Genomic DNA, 16,382 nt, shown 5'->3' on the forward strand with positions numbered 1-16,382 from the left:
TGGAGGCAACAGTCCTGCAGCACAGCAGTCTAGAGGACTTGAACTTTACAGATGGATTGCCTTTGTTTTTTTTGCATTTCTATTGGACTAATTGAGAGATGTATCCCAATTGTGAGAATAAATCAGGATTTTTATTTTCATCGAATTAGTCCTGGCATTCATTTTGCTTTGCAATTGTTTGAATTCTAGCAATGTTTCATTTGAAGATGTGCAGTGCATATGTTTATTTAGCATAATGCCAGGTACTACTGCTTACTTTTTAAACATTTACTATGTTAAGTGCATGCACTGGTTAACATGGAATATGATTGTCATTTGAATTTAGGTGCAGCCATTCAACATAGTAGTGTAGACTTGATCTATAAATTAGTGGTTGACAATTGCTTTAAGGATAGTTAACTACAGGTATATTTGATTCAGCTTGTTTACTAATAAGTATGACATATATGCATTGCACCTTGTTATATAATGTGACCATTGAAGTAGTATACAATACATGACTTGCTGTAGACAAGGGGGATAACTACATAGATGAAGTAGTAGAGTATGGCTGAAAATTGGGACTGACATTTTTTTAAAGGTAATATGTATCACTGACAGTTACCCCTTGTGTATAGAGATTTCTACATGAACTTACATTGCCCTTAGCCCAATGATGTATGATACATATCTTCAATTATGAAGATGCTCTGAATTATTTTAAACACAACTGCACGGTAAGTTTTTCCTTTTAGATTTGCTATCCCTTTTTGTGCAAGTGTGCATTGTTTGTTGCCAACTAGCACCAAAGTTATGGACACAATGTTGTTGTACTGATGTGTTACTTTAAATGTAGTTAACGTCCACATTAGAGACATTTGCACTTGGTGATGCTATTGGTTATCCCAGATGTACTTGGAGCCAGGGGGCCTGTGCAGAGAGAGACATTTAGAGACATGAGCAAAGTGGGCTCTGGCCCAGGTAGACAGACCTTCAGGCTGCCCCCTGATTTAGCCAACCCTGTTCTACTGAGAGTCTTGCCATGATGATCTTGAAATACTTCTTCAACAGATTGGTTGAATATACATTTTACATTAACTACTTTATAATGTGAGTGATGTGTGAGAGTCTATTACAGAAATTTTGCAGAGAAGGTGAGCTTCTGTTTCATGCAACATCCATATTTGAGTTAATTTAATATCAACACAGGTCCTAGCATGTGTGGAAATGGGAATGTGTCTAAAAGTTTATTTGATGTAACGATTGTGAGGAGATGCTGTCGTGTTGCAATATTAAAAACACACATCCATGAATATTAGATTGAAACACATTTGGAATTTGCAACAGTACGTCAGTGACCTGGCCAAAGAAGACATCAAAGAGGTGCATTTAAGTAGTACTTTCATAGCTGTTGCAACAGGGACCCATAGCAAAGGTTTGTGCTAGGGCACCCAAACACCTCAAAATGTCCCTGCTTGTACATCTGTTAACTGGGAAGTAAATGGAAACGAGGTAGATTGTGACTTTCCGTTGGTTGTGTCCACAACGGTGTGGGTTTTTGATGTCATCAAGTAGCAACAGCACGACGTGTACGATCGGCTCCATGGCGGCACAGGACATGTGTAGTTGAGTACAGGTGAGTTTCAGTCTTACATCTGTCTCTTTCTGCCAACTCAGGTGTGGTGGTTTGACCACTACAGTCACATTGGCAGGAAGGCACATCATGATTAGGCTGGCAGTAACACTGGGGTCTGCCCTCCGACGGATGCATTGGCCTGTCCCGTCGCGAGTTCCTGGCGGTGGTGGTACCACAACGGTCCTTTGTCTATGAAACTGCATGCATCATAATAGGGTGCGGGCAGACCACCAACTGGGCGGCAGTGAATCCAACGTTGTTTCGAAGGCAGTACCAAGACCTCAGGCCCTGAGATGGAAAGATTTTTCTTAAACCCTAGGTTGTCATTAAATTGAATAAACGTTTTTAAGGCATGTTTTTCAAAAAAGTGTAATATATTTTAGAGACTGGACAGTGGTGAGAAGGATACATAGGGATGGTGCAAGTGCAATCAGTTTAATGAGAGAATGGTTGTGTGATGGGGGTCCCCTCATCCTACCTTGAGGGGGGTTCTGGGGTCCTTATCGCACTGTGGAGGGGGGTTTGCTCATTCTCAGGTGTGCGCTGTCTTGCAATTTGTCAAAAGACTAAATGTTTCAGTCCTGGGGCGGATTTATCATTAAGTTGTGTCGCCCTTGTGCCAATCAGAGGAGCGCAAGGGCAGCACAAGTGCTGAGTTCGATTTATCAAGCCATTCAAGTTCAACTTGGTGGCCCTGCTTGGTTTGCTAATTCTAGAGTAAAGCAACGCAAATCACTGCATTGCGTTTCGCTGCCCCAAAGAAGCGTTGCATGGGTGGAGCATGGGTGTTTTCCTGCATACTCCCATGGATTTTGGTATATTCTCAGATTTACTATTACTGGTAGACCTGGGAATGTGTCAAAATGCTACGCCTCCCCTGGTAAGGCGTAACGGTGAGAAATATCTCTATTTCTCCTCGTTTTTTCCTCTTTGTATGTGTGCTGCAGAAAGCACACTTAGAAAGAGTAAAGTCTCTGAGGATTGCTTTTGTGGCGAAAGATGTCCTGCACAAATAGAATTCTGTCCGGAACACAGGCACCCTTGCACCAGGGAGCCAGGGTGCTTTTATTGGCGCTATGCAGCACATTGTGCAACAGGGCAAGGAAAGAAAAGGAATACACCGTTTGGTGTTAAATATGGAGGATTCCTACCCTTTCCTTTCACACAGCGCTTGCACGGTGGTGCTTCGTGAAATAATAATCAATATTCCCCAAAGTTTTCAGAATGCTGTGTCACATTTCTTGAATGTACGTCCAGTACTTCCAATGGACCTAGGGGCATATTATCAACAAGGCCGTTAAAATTATCGCCGCTTTAGCGGTAGGAAGCGGCTGCTAAAGCGGCGATAATGGGCTTGATAATATGCCCTTGTGAATTCCCATCGAAGACCATGTTCTGGTGTGAACATGGACTTCTATGGGAATTCTCAAGGGCATATTATCAAGCTCATTATCGCCGCTTTAGCGGCAGTTTCCTGCCGCTAAAGCGGCGATAATTTTAACACCCTTCTTGATAATATGCCCCCTAGCTCAGTGGTTGAAGTGGGCGGGATCGGCAGGGCACGGCGTGCCCCTACTTCTTTAATTTAATACATTCCGTTCCCCTACTTTATTATTTTAGATATGCGTTCCATGTCGGCCGAAATAGCCCGGCCCTTTGTGGCTGTTCAAGGACGGGTGGGCACAGAAGGAAAAGGGCTGTTGTTTCCTTCTTTCCCAGAGAAGTCAAGGACAGTGTCCACTTCTCCTGCTCCACCGCTAGCAGCCGTCCCCCTCTCTTTCTCTTATTCTCTACCTTTTTGTCGTGCTCCAGGTCACTTGCTTAAAACCGTGACTTTTCTTTCCTCTGCTTTCCTTCATATGTTCCCCTGCGAAATGGATCCAAAAAAAGAGCAAACACTTTTGCTGTAAATGTCTTTTTCTGACATTTTTCTATGCAGCCTCGGGAGGAGAGAAAAAAAGGTTTAAAATTTGAAAAATAAATGCATAACTAAATAAAGCAAGAGAGAGTGGATCCTAAATTGGCCTGATTGATTTTATTCACCCCAAACACGTTAGCGGCACTTTACAGCGTTTGCCAATGAAGCGCTACTTTTCTTTTCTTATCTTTTTTTGAACTGCATTTTTCCACAAGTGGGGAAGTGCGCCATTTATGGAGGTACTGCAATACCTGCTTGATGAGTAGATTGGAAAACTTTTAATGTGATCCTTATCAATTGTTTTCCCTATTTCAGTTCATAAAATGTGTACCGCAGCTCTGTGTTCCAGGATGTGGTCTTTTTAAACAATACTGCCTATGTTTTGTAAGGATATAAGCAATGGACACTGAAACGGGTCCATTCCGAGACCTGAAGTCATGTGCTTAGCTTTTCAGGCAAAAACGCTCATTGATTTCTGAATAATGAGTGTTAAAGTGTTAAGTTGTATTGTCTATGAGTGTTTGCTTTTTCCAGAATGTTGTTACTTTTTTCAGCCAGCGTATTACTTTTGTCTAGTGTATAATTTGAATTGAATCTCATCTGGGTGTTTATAGAGGGGCACAATTTGGTTGTAGTTGAAGGCAGTGTGATCTTCTCTAAGTGGGGAGAGGATGTTGCACTTCTTTGGCCAGAGGTGCCGAATTTGGAACTGTGGAACCAGGTTCAGCCTTTATGGCCAGTGCACCAGACTACTCTCCTGAGAGAGTACATGCCCCTGCTAGACCCTAGAAGGCCCAGCTAGACCTTAAAAGCCCTGGTGTCTTAGCAGTAGCAGGTGGACCCTAGGGGTGGAAAGTGTGGGTTAATCTTCAAGGCAGTCCATACTGAAGTTCACCTTCATGTCTTGTCAGCAGGTACACGAAGAAGCACACCCTAGAGTGACAGTGACTCTGTCCCTGAGGTCCGAGGACCCTTGATACCGGTCGCCTCACCCATTGGTCCCTCCATTGGCCTTGTCTCAGCAGTAGTAGCTGCAACTAATCAGGGCTCGGCAATGCAGGATTTGCACGCACACCAAAATAAGTTCACAAACTTAACAGTCTCTTTGCTTCATGCACACGCACTTTTAACATGTGCTGCCTGCTTTGAAGTCGCTGGAATTATTCAGCAATTGAGGACAAAATTATGCTACGGTATTAACTAAATTATGCAGCAAGAAAAAGGCTGCAGCGTAATGCGGTATATTTCCTGATACTTTATTATTTTTACATTTTTACACATACTAACAGTCTCTGCAAATATTTTGACTCAGTACCAGTTTAACATACAAATGTAGGAGTGATAAAGGTAACCACTCCACCGTTGCAAAGGGCCCTTCACTTTGCAGCAACACAAGTCCCATTTTTAGTAACTTTTCATCCGTTTGAGCTACAAACAATGTATTAGTTAAAAGCGTCAGATAATGCAGCAGATGATGTATTATGTAGCAAATATGGCTGAGCCATAATTATGTGGAAAACATTTGCAAAATAGGATATTTTGCCATTCATGTTTTAACTGCTTTTGTGGAAAAGGGGAGGAAAAGCGCTGATGACAGAAACTGCACAGCTGAGAGACAAATGGCTTGTAATAGCACTTTGAAGTGTATTTGGGACATTCTGTGATTGGATACGTATCTCAATTTGTGAATGTATTTTAATGTCAATTTAAATTAAATATTGTAATGAGATGTAACTTGTCAGTGAAATGCAAAACAGATACAAAAAATGGGTATGTTTTTCTCCTTCTGGCCACACCTTTGACTCCACCCACTTCCCCAATCCTCGGGTTATTTCCCTTCTTTGATTCTCCGCCCACAGTTCCCCTACTTTCCCCCCCCCCCCACTTCGACCACTGCCCTAGCTAGAATTCTAATAATAGCGCCCTTCGGAAGAATCGAAAAAGGAGAGGCTTATTTTTCAAGCCGATCCATCTACTATACAAATGTGGTCACCCGAAGCCTTCACTGCTTCATTTGCACCCCACGAGGGTTCGACATCGGCGACAAAAAAAAACAAACATTTATTTTTAGTCCCATCGAGAATGAGCGAAGCCTCGCATGTTAAACAGAAGCGCTTCTGTTTGCGTTAATACAACCGCGAGAATTCATTAGGGAAGAATTATTTGCAGTACTAAGGTAACCAATAGTAACAGGCATTCCTTCTGCTTAGATCCCACTTGGGCTAATAATGCAAAACGAATTCGAAAGTGGGGAAAGTTGGACGGGCGCCACTCTCCGAGTACGGTGCTGGGGCAGTGTTTCAGCGGGACATTCCCAAGCAAACTTTCGAAGAAAGATGTTGAAAAACTGCATGAATATTTCCTCGAATCTTCAGAATGCAACTTGCGGTGATTTGGCGCTTCGGGCTGGGGGAGCTCAGGTTGCCTCTGTAGTGCTTGGCGCGGTGATGACAGTCATGCTAGGACTGGTGGTGTTTTCTCTTGGCTGCACCGTGGAGCTAGCAAAGGTGCTCGTCCACCTCTACAGGCCTTGGGGGGTCGTCTTGGGGCTGCTGTGTCAGTTTGGCCTCATGCCGCTCACCGCCTCCATTTTAGCCGTCACTTTCTCTGTGAAGCCGGCTCAGGCCATAGCTGTTCTCATCATGGGATGCTGCCCGGGAGGCACCATCTCCAACATCATCAGCTATTGGGTCGATGGAGACATGGATCTCAGGTAAGATGACACTTTACGTGATGTTTTTTACAACTCTGAAGTCTTGAGGATGGATGTGTGAGTGAGTGTATGGGTAGATGGATGGAAGTGTGGGTGGGTAGATGGATGGAAGTGTGGGTGGGTGTGTGGGTAGATGTATGGATGTGGGTGATGTAGATTGATGGGTTGGTGGGTGAAAGGATGGGTGGATGGGTTGGTGAACGAGTGAATGGGTGGGCTAGTGAATGAATGGTTTGGTGGGTTAGCGAATGAATGGAGGAGTGGGTTAGTGAATGAATGAATGGATGAGTGGGTTTGAGAATTAAGGAATGGGAGGTCGGTGAATGGATGGGTGGGGTGGATGAATGGGTGGATTGGTAGGAAGAATGGATGGATGGATGGATGGTTGTATGGATAGAGCAACAACCAAAGACTTGAACGGATGAATGCAGAGATTTCTATATCACCATATATTCTATGATTTTTCTGAGACTGCTTAGTTGAAGGTTTACGTCATTGGCATTTTTGATGTGCCGAATTTCTGTAATGTCTGTTGCATTAATCTCAATACGGGTGAGTCTCAAATCATAGTCAACGTTTTTTGTCAGACTATGCCTGGAGGAGGTTACCCCTTTTATGCAGGTGGAGTCCATGAGTAAATGTTTTCTGAGAGTGCATGCTGGACAAGGGTTCCATGGGCCCCAGTGTAAGCAAGGAAAATGGGCCCCCAATCAGTGACATAACAAAACTTGAGGGGGGCCCCCTGCAAAGTGCAATCAGCCCCCCGCCCCCCCCCCCCCCCCCCATCCAATTCGGCCCTCTCCGGCCAGGGACCCGGTGCAACGCTGGGGCTTCTGTTACACCGCTGCCCCCAATCCCTTGGTTTGGTAGTGAAAACCTTCTATTTTTGTGCTAAAGGGATACCGGGCCCCCCTCACTCCACTGGACCATGGGTTCAATGCACCTGCTGCATTAATTATACTTCTGCCCCTACTGTACACAACATACGAAGACATTGTACTTTCCAAAGAGGTATGAACAAACAGGCATTTTCAGTTGAGATCTTGAGGCGATGCCAAGGAGATCGAATACACATTAGGTTACCACCTGCAAATGTTTACTTTTTTAGATAGCTTCAAAAGTTGTTGGAATGCATCGCAGACAGCCACATGGTTCTGGCGTAAGTAGTGCCAAAACAGCGGGAACATGTAACCAGTTGTAAAGATTTGCAGGATATACCTAAGAAATGATACTATCTACTGTAAAGCTTGTTTCTAACAGAACAAACCTATAATGTGAAAGTAAAACATAAATACCACATTGCTTAATTAACCAAGTGCAAGCAACATTTTTACTTACATTATAAAATGCACAATTTACACGTGAGCCACAATGGAGTGTTTTTGAGTACTCCGATAGTAGTAGCAATTATGCAGAAGTTGGAGCGGAAATTATGCATTGTGCAGTGAACATGCTTAAACCAAGACCTTTGTGAATCCGTCCCATAATGTTTGAGGCTAAAACAACAAGCCAATGGATGGAATGCTTGAATTAAAGATATATATATATATATATAAACATATATTTCTTTAAAAACACACACATATATGTATGTGTGCATGTACCTGTAAACACATATAATGTAAAACTATAAAACTAGCATTAAGAACATTAATTTATATTCTGGTTTTCTATTTTTTTCTAATTTACTAATATAAGAAATGCTTGGCTACATTTCACTTGATTACACTTTATGGGGCAGATTTACAATAACTGGCACATCCCTGCATATCAGCAGGGATGTGCCAGGTATTGTGCGCCGCAGCTTCGCCACCCTGGATGCGCAGCATTTACAATGCGCAGCCCTTTTCCTTAACTGAGACCCACTCCTAAAATACATCTGCAACTTCACTTATGTAAATACTTTCTTTTAGCTTAAATTTCTTTCAATGCACACGTTACCCAACACATTATCACTTTACGAGACGTGACAGATTATACCCTTTAGATGCACAGAGAGATACTGTGCAGACAAGCTAAGAACGCATATAGGCATCCAATGGGGTTCACAATGAGGCATCTGAGCCTACACTGTCTAAACTTAAATGACAACTACCTTACTCCACTTGGAGATGAGGATCGTTTGTAAGTGGGCTCGACCTATGCGATCAAAGCCTAGTTCCTTCAACTTGCAATCACTTAATATACCTAAGTGTTATCTATAAATCCAGTGCTATGTAACTTTCCTGGCACACGGAACTAGTGTTGTGAGCGCTCTATATAACGAAGTGGCTCGCACTCACACACAGCCCTAAATCCATTAATAATGAATCATGATGTATGTTAATCGCTGCAATTTTATTTGCATATTATTCTTAATTGCGATTGCAATATAACTCGGTGCATTATCTCCAATGAAATATAATTGTCAATGGTTACTAGCCTGATAATAATTTACCCACGGTTGAACACAAGCATGATAATGCCGTTTCTGCAATGAGTCATAATTGTAAAAATCGGTTTACTTATAACTCTGTTTAGATTTGTCTACAAGGTTACTGATACAATGTAACAACGTGACATCACCCTAAAGCTTAATGGAAGAAGTGTTTTACAACGTCAGAATTGACTAAAGTGATATGCACTCGAGGAGTGCCATTAACTCTTCTATGTCCATTCCTGTTACTGTCATGACTCATGGTTACTATGGTGACGAACAGCCAGTCACACCATAGTTTTGTTGTAATGTGTTGGAATGTATAAAACATGTCAGCGTCACTTTTGGCAGATGAAGTGAGCAAGGCGGAGGCTTCCGCCGAAACGCGTCTTTTTGCAGCATGATGGAGTAAACTATTTTTCTTGAGTTGAAATTCACGGTGTCAGTGCCTTCCGTGATTGGTGTGGAGTTGGCCTGGTAAAATATATATATATATATATATATATATATATATATATATATATATATATATATATATATATATATATATATTACCTACTGGCGGTCGCCAGTAGGTATATATAGTTAGGATTTTTTCCCTATGGGATTTTTGAAAATTCTATGTCTAATAACTTTGGCGTTTGAGGACGGAATTGGCTGAAATTTTCTGGAAAATGGAACATTTTGTTTCTGAGCAGCCCCTGAAAATTTGGGGGGGTTCGTCCAGGGGGGGCCGAGAAAAAAGGGGGGTCCCAAAACGTGTTTTTAACATTGAGTTTTCCATAGGGCGGTTGGCCTCACTTTTAGCCCGAACGGCTGAATGGATTTGCACGAAACTTGGCAAAATTGTAGGGACTGGTAGCCCGATATGCCTTTTCTAGGTCTCAATATATGTGCTCCAGTGGATTTTGAGAAATTAACGTTTAAAAAAAGATATATATCTGTAAGCGCGCTCCGGGCAGCGCTCCGGTCCGCGGACCTTAAGCGTACCGGAACTTCGCGTAGCTAAGCTGATTGGCTCTCCGGTGTCTGTCAACATTCTAAACAGTCCGGAGCGGCCGCCATCTTGTCTCTCGGTAGGATTGAGAGACAAGAGGAGGCCAAAACAAAGGCGAAAATGACCATAAGGGGGCATACTAGATCCTCCCTGACCCCCTAGGTTTAATGTGGAGGTTTTAAAAGGGCCCCGCGGGGCAAAAAAAACAAAAAAAAAATTTTTTTTTTTTGCGTGGGGAGCGCCCGGTCCGCGAACCGGGAAGCGTTCTGGGCAGCGTACTGCAATGAAAAATGAATGATAGACTTTTCAAATGCTGTATGTTAATTGATTGTTGTTTTTGTTGATTATTTTTTATTTTCTTTATTTTTTAAGCATTTTTTTTAATGTGATTGTGTTTCATAATTTATTAAACTTTCTAACATTTCATTGTCAGAAATTTCATAATTATCATGGAATATACATTGTAGTCTCTGAGGGTGTAAAATGTCCTCATTTGCAAGGAGGTTATCTACTGCTTGTACACATTGCAGTAGTTCATTGTCCCAAGTTTCATCGAAAAATTCAATGTCAATTTGATCAATTGTATCAATCAATTCTTGGCTGCTGTCTTGCAGGTCCATTTCAAAAGAAACTTGGTTTTCGCCTTCCATTTTGCCTGAAATTTGAATTAAAAAAATATATATTAGTAGAGATAGGGCAATGTTGGGAATAATTTTAGATAGGCATTTTTTATCAGTGAATTTATCTTTGGGCAGTGTATAGTATCAGAGTGGAAGTAGGAATATAAAAATGTGTATGTGATTTAACGTAAGTAAATTCATAATTATACAAGAGAAGCCTAACTCCATCCTTAACTATAACAGAGAAGTCTCTCTAAATCTATAACTACTACAGAGGGATAGTATATATCTATCAGAAAAAGTTTACCATATTAACTTATAGTGCACAATATACTTCAGTTTTAAAAATAAAAACTTACCTTTAGAAAGAAGTTGAAGGAATTAGTGAAAATACTATTGAAATGTACAGCAAGAAGTAGTAGTCAAAATGGCTGTGTTTTCTTCTCTTCCTTTATATATATTCAGGTATATAACCAATGAAATGTCAGGTAAAAAAAATAGAAAATGAAAGTAACATTTTCATTGGTTGTCAATTCCAACACTTCAGATGTGTTTTGTGAAGTAATTTACCTCAGGGTATTTAGAGAGGTCTACAGGCTAAATGACTAAATGGAATTCCAATCAAATTTGTGAAAATGGTAGGGATTGGTATGTAGTATGAGCTAATCTATATTTGGTGAAATTGTCTCCAGTGGCTTTTCTGTGAACTACTTTCCCACCTTTTTTTATGGTGCGCTTCCCAGGGAGCGACCCGGTACGCGAACCGTTGAGCGCCCCGGTTCGCGAACCTTAAGCGTTCCGGGAGTCCACCATTTTGTGTTTCGGTCGAATTTAGATACAAGATGGAGGGCAAATAATGTTCAGAATGGGTAGAAGGGGGCACGGTAGACTTATCTTGACCCCCTAGGTTTTGTGAGGGTGGCTGAGGAGGCCCATATATGCGGAAAAAAAACATTTTTTTAAAAAATTTCGCGAGGTTAGCTCCCGGTTCGCGTACCGGGTAGCGCCCCGGGGAGCGTACTTTGTTGAAAATTAGTGAAAATGTTAGAGTAAAATAATAATTGTGAGTGATTAGATGTAGGGTAGCTCTGAGAAGAGCTTTTGGGTTTATGGTACATTTAGGTACTTATAAGTAGGTACCAATGCACATTCTTAAATTCAGAGTGAAAACTCTGTTGCCCTCATCTGAGAAGTGAACTCCATCTCCTCTGTAGATATCTTGCATGTAGTAACGCAAGTTATTGTTGTACAGGGAGCCCATTCCATGGTCTCTCATGTAAGCTGAAACAGATTTGTTTACATGCTTCCTCGACTTCTCAATTTGTGGACAAAATTGGTTTGACCACCTCCATTTCTGTCTTTGGCATATATTTGAATATACCAAGGCAGTCTGAGGAAAAAGTGCAATTAATTGCTCAAAGGTGTCCTTTAAAAGCATTTCCAGACCTACACCAGTCAAAGTGCCCAAGTCATTACCTCCACAGTGCACAATTAACAGGTCAGGTTTGGGCAAATGCATAAAGGTTTTCACCAATGGTATCAATTGGTGACATTTTAATCCTCTGTGGCCAAACCACTTAATTTCAACATCTTTGTAAATTGAGGTTAGGTAATTTCCTGTTTTCAACGTACCTTTGAGCCCAGTGAATATAACTATGTCCAACAATCCAGACAGAAAACATGGTGAGAGAAGGTTCTCCTGCAGTCAGATGAAGTGTGGCAATGAAATGGCAGTTGAAAAAATGAGAGTTTAAAATGAAAAAAACTGTGGAGTTTCTGTGTTCATGAAGCAGTAACAGTGATTGGTGGATTTTGATTGCTGAAAACAGAAAGTTAGGGTGCACGGATGTGTTCTTTGAAAGATGTATTTTGAATGGTCAATAAAAAATCATTAAATGAAAGAATGCACTGGATATGCAGGTGCACTGAGAGTTCAGAGTTCAATTGCAACAAAGTTGTGTGAACTTGCAAACACCAGAAGTCTTCCAAGAGGTGGTTGCCATGCAGAAAAGACAGAAAGGGCAGAGGGGGGAAGGGTTTTCATTTGAAAAAAAGTGAGGGAAGAGTTTTGATTGGCTGACATGAGAAATATGTGTGAAGAATTACAGCATTTCTGTGCTTTTGATAGCTGCAGACTCTGGAGTGCATACCTTTTGCTCTGCTGAAGACAAATTGGTGTGTTTCTGAGACTGTTTTCAAACTCAAAGTATTTGCTAAGGTGAGAAAATATTTCTTTAATTTAGATAGAGAATAGTGTGCTTTAAGGAGAAAATTATGAATTATGTGGCGCAAATTGCTTGTAAATATGCTCCCACCTGTGCATGGAAAATTTAGATTTTGAATGTTTGTGTTACATAGCCATGTTAAAAGTGACCCAACCATGCAGGAAAGGCAATCAAAAAACGCTTTTATGTGTCTTAAGGACATTTTAAGTAATTTTCCCATGTGCAGTGTTTTGAAATTATGAATTGAAAATCGTTTTTGAGGTAAAGGAATTGTTTTTAAATTTATGACAAGGACATAATGGTGTATGCTTCTTTATAAGGCAATTGACTGTCCCTGATGTTATTTTTCCCATTTTAATGTAAGACTTTTCTCTGTGGCGCAAATTGCTTGTAAATATGCTCCCACCTGTGCATGGTAATTTTAAATTTTAAATGTTTGTGTTACATTGCCATGTTAAAAGTGACCCAACCATGCTGGAAAGGCAATCAAAAAACGCTTTCATGTGTCTTAATGACATTTTAAGTCATTTTCCCATGTGCAGTGTTTTGAAATTATGATTTGAAAATCGTTTTTGGGGTAAAGGAATTGTTTTTAAATTCATGACAAGGACATAATGGTGTATGCTTCTTTATAAGGCAATTGACTGTCCCTGATGTTATTTTTCTCATTTTAGTGTAAGACCTTTCTCTGTGGCGCAAATTGCTTGTAAATATGCTCCCACATGTGCATGGAAAATTTAGATTTTGAATGTTTGTGTTACATAGCCATGTTAAAAGTGACCCAACCATGCAGGAAAGGCAATCAAAAAACGCTTTTATGTGTCTTAAGGACATTTTAAGTAATTTTCCCATGTGTAGTGTTTTGAAATTATGATTTGAAAATCGTTTTTGAGGTAAAGGAATGTTGTTAAAATTTATGTGCGCCATATGCCCCCAAATTTCTTTTTCAGGGGTGCAGCAGGGTGTTATTGAGACACCCCTGCAGCTTTGGAAAAATTCCTAATTTGTGATGAGCACATTGTTAATCGCAAATTGCACCTTCATTTATATGAGCCTCCTAGCCCATGGAAATGAATGGGTAATTTGCAATTAGCAATTTTCTCATCGCAAATTTGGAATGGTAAAGAATCGCTATTTATTCCTTAAAATTCGCTTTTTTGGAAATGCAATATAGTTATATGATACATATGGCGGTTGATGTCTAACAAGATAAGAAGCTTAGGCATACATTTATGATGACTGGCGCAATGAAGTAGAAATCACTTACTTCATTGGTAGAGCTTTACATGTATTATCTCCTCTGTATTCTTCATCAAGCGTAACTTTAATCTGCAATCCTGAGTAGGCCTCACTTTAAACAAACCTCTGGATAGGCCACATCTTATTGTTATCTTGATTTAATCATTTAAAATGCTAGGGACAGATTTATGATAGGTGTATGCCTCTTTTGCGCCACTTAGAAAACATTGTCCATGGGGAAATGACTTAAAATGTCCTTAAGACACATGAATGTGTTTTTTTAAAACGTTTGCAATTTTTTTGGGTCACTTTTAACATGGCTATGTGACTCAAACAGTCAAAATCTAAATTCGCCATGCACAGGTGGGAGCATATTTACAAGGAATGTGCTCCATGGGGAAAGGTCTTATAATGTAATATGGGAAAAATGACATCAGAGACACTGAAATGCCTTATAGAGAAGCATACACCATTATGTCCTTGTCATAAATTTGCAAACCATTACTTTTCCCCAAAAACGATTTTCAAATCATAATTTGAAAACACTGCACATGTGGAAATGACTTAAAATGTCCTTAATTCAAAATGTGCGATTCCTTAAATGCAATGTATCAAACAAAAAATATGTAAAAAATGATATTAAGGATTTGGAAACTACCACCAACTTCTAGTTTGTGGTAATTTGCGAATTCTTTTCAAAAAGCATTTTTTTCCAAAAAACAAAAGGTCCCATATGACGCCCATACATGCCCTTAGGGCATGTAGGTGTGCCATATGCCCCCAAATTTATTTTTCAGGGGTGCAGCAGGGTGTTCTTGAGATACCCCTGCACGCTTGAAAAAATTCCTATTTTGTGATGAGCTAATTGCTAATCGCAAATTGCAACCTTCATTCCTATGAGCCTCCTAGCCCATGGAAATGAATGGGTAATTTGCAATTAGCAATTTGCTCATTGCAAATTAGGAATAGTAAAGAATTCCTATTTATTCCTTAAAATTTGCTATTTAGGAAATGCAAAATAGTTTGATGGTAGATATGGTGGTTGATCTGTAACAAGATAAGAAGCTTAGGGATACATTTATGATGACTGGCGCAATAAAGTGCACATTACTTACTTCATTGGTAGGCCTTTACATGTATTATCTCCTCTGTATTCTTCATCAAGCGTAACTTTAATCTGCAATCCTGAGTAGGCCTCACCTTAAACAAACCTCTGGATAGGCCACACTTTATCGTCATCCTGGATTAATCATTTAAAATGCTAGGGACAGATTTATGATAGGTGTATGCCTCTTTTGTGCCACTGTGCGTCACTTTTATGATGCAGCGGTGGTGCAAAAGATTTGCTATGAGGCGACAACATTACAAATTGATGCATTTAGGCAGATATGTCATGGTGTAAAAAAAACGTACCACATGAAACCGATGCAGCAGTGATGCAAAAGATGCACCATGTCGTAAGACAGGCCTCACTTGGGGCCATATGTATCAAGCTAATTAGCATTCGCAAAGATCAAAATTCTACGAATTTTGGCCTTTGCGAATGTTAATTAGACAAATGGTATGTATCAAACAAGTTTGATGCAAAATAAGGAGTAGCAAAATTTGCTATTCCTTATTTTGCAATTGCACTGAAGGATTTGCAAATTTTGTGACTACTTAAATGCAATGTATCAAACAAAAAATATGTAAAAAATGACATTAAGGATTTGGAAACTATTGTGGTAAATTGGTGGTAATTTGTGAATTCTTTTCAAAAAGCTTTTTTTAAAAAAAACAAAAGGTCCCATATGACGCCAACACATGCCCTTAGGGCATGTATGTGTGCCATATGCCCCCAAATTTCTTTTTCAGGGGTGCAGCAGGGTGTTCTTGAGACACCCCTGCACCCTTGGAAAAATTCCTAATTTGTGATGAGCAAATTGCTAATCGCAAATTAAACCTTCATTCCTATGAGCCTCCTAGCCCATGGAAATGAATGGGTAACTTGCAATTAGCAATTTGCTCATCGCAAATTAGGAATGGTAAAGAATCGCTATTTATTCCTTAAAATTCGCTATTTAGGAAATGCAAAATATTTTGATGATACATATGGCAGTTCATCTCTAACAAGATAAGAAGCTTAGGGATAGATTTATGATGACTGGTGCATCACCAGGGATGTGCCAGTCATCTTGCGCCGCTGTTCCGCCACCCATGGTGTGCTGCATTTACAATGCGGCGCAGCATGGGGCAAAAACGGCACAGATGCTTGACGCATCTGTGCCGTTAAGGTGGCGCATTGCTGGAGTTGTATCGCAAGTGCGATGCAGCTCCAGCAAGGCTCAGGGGTGCACCATCTCCACAATGTTGCGTCAAGACCTATGCCTGCTTCAAGCAGGCGCAGGGTTTTGACACAGGTTTCTCCTATCTGATTGTAAATGCGGCACACCATGGGTGGCAGAGCAGTGGTGCACGTTAACTGGTGCATGCCTGGGGATGTGCCATTTAACATAAATCTGCCCCTTTACATTTAAGTATGTGCAGGGGACACAGAGTCGGTGAGGCTTATCCAAGGTTAAGAACAGATGAGTCCTGTTCAGTGAAAAATTAGACATAGGCTTCACCTGCTCAGCATCGCTGGACATGGCTAAATAATA

At 40.6% G+C, this 16,382-nt stretch overlaps 1 protein-coding gene across 1 annotated transcript in view; it reads left to right on the top strand.

Annotated features, from left to right (window-relative positions):
• The first annotated feature begins 5,869 nt into the window (after positions 1 to 5,869).
• SLC10A6 (solute carrier family 10 member 6) overlaps positions 5,870 to 16,382 on the top strand; it is a 277,252-nt gene continuing 266,739 nt past the window's right edge. Inside the window, exon 1 of the mRNA XM_078677507.1 lies at positions 5,870 to 6,246. Coding sequence (XP_078533633.1) covers positions 5,870 to 6,246 — 377 coding nt within the window. The remainder of the gene's footprint in view (positions 6,247 to 16,382) is intronic.

The sequence above is a fragment of the Lissotriton helveticus genome, chromosome 2_1, assembly GCF_964261635.1.
Source record: "Lissotriton helveticus chromosome 2_1, aLisHel1.1, whole genome shotgun sequence".
Taxonomy (NCBI): Eukaryota; Metazoa; Chordata; class Amphibia; order Caudata; family Salamandridae; genus Lissotriton; species Lissotriton helveticus.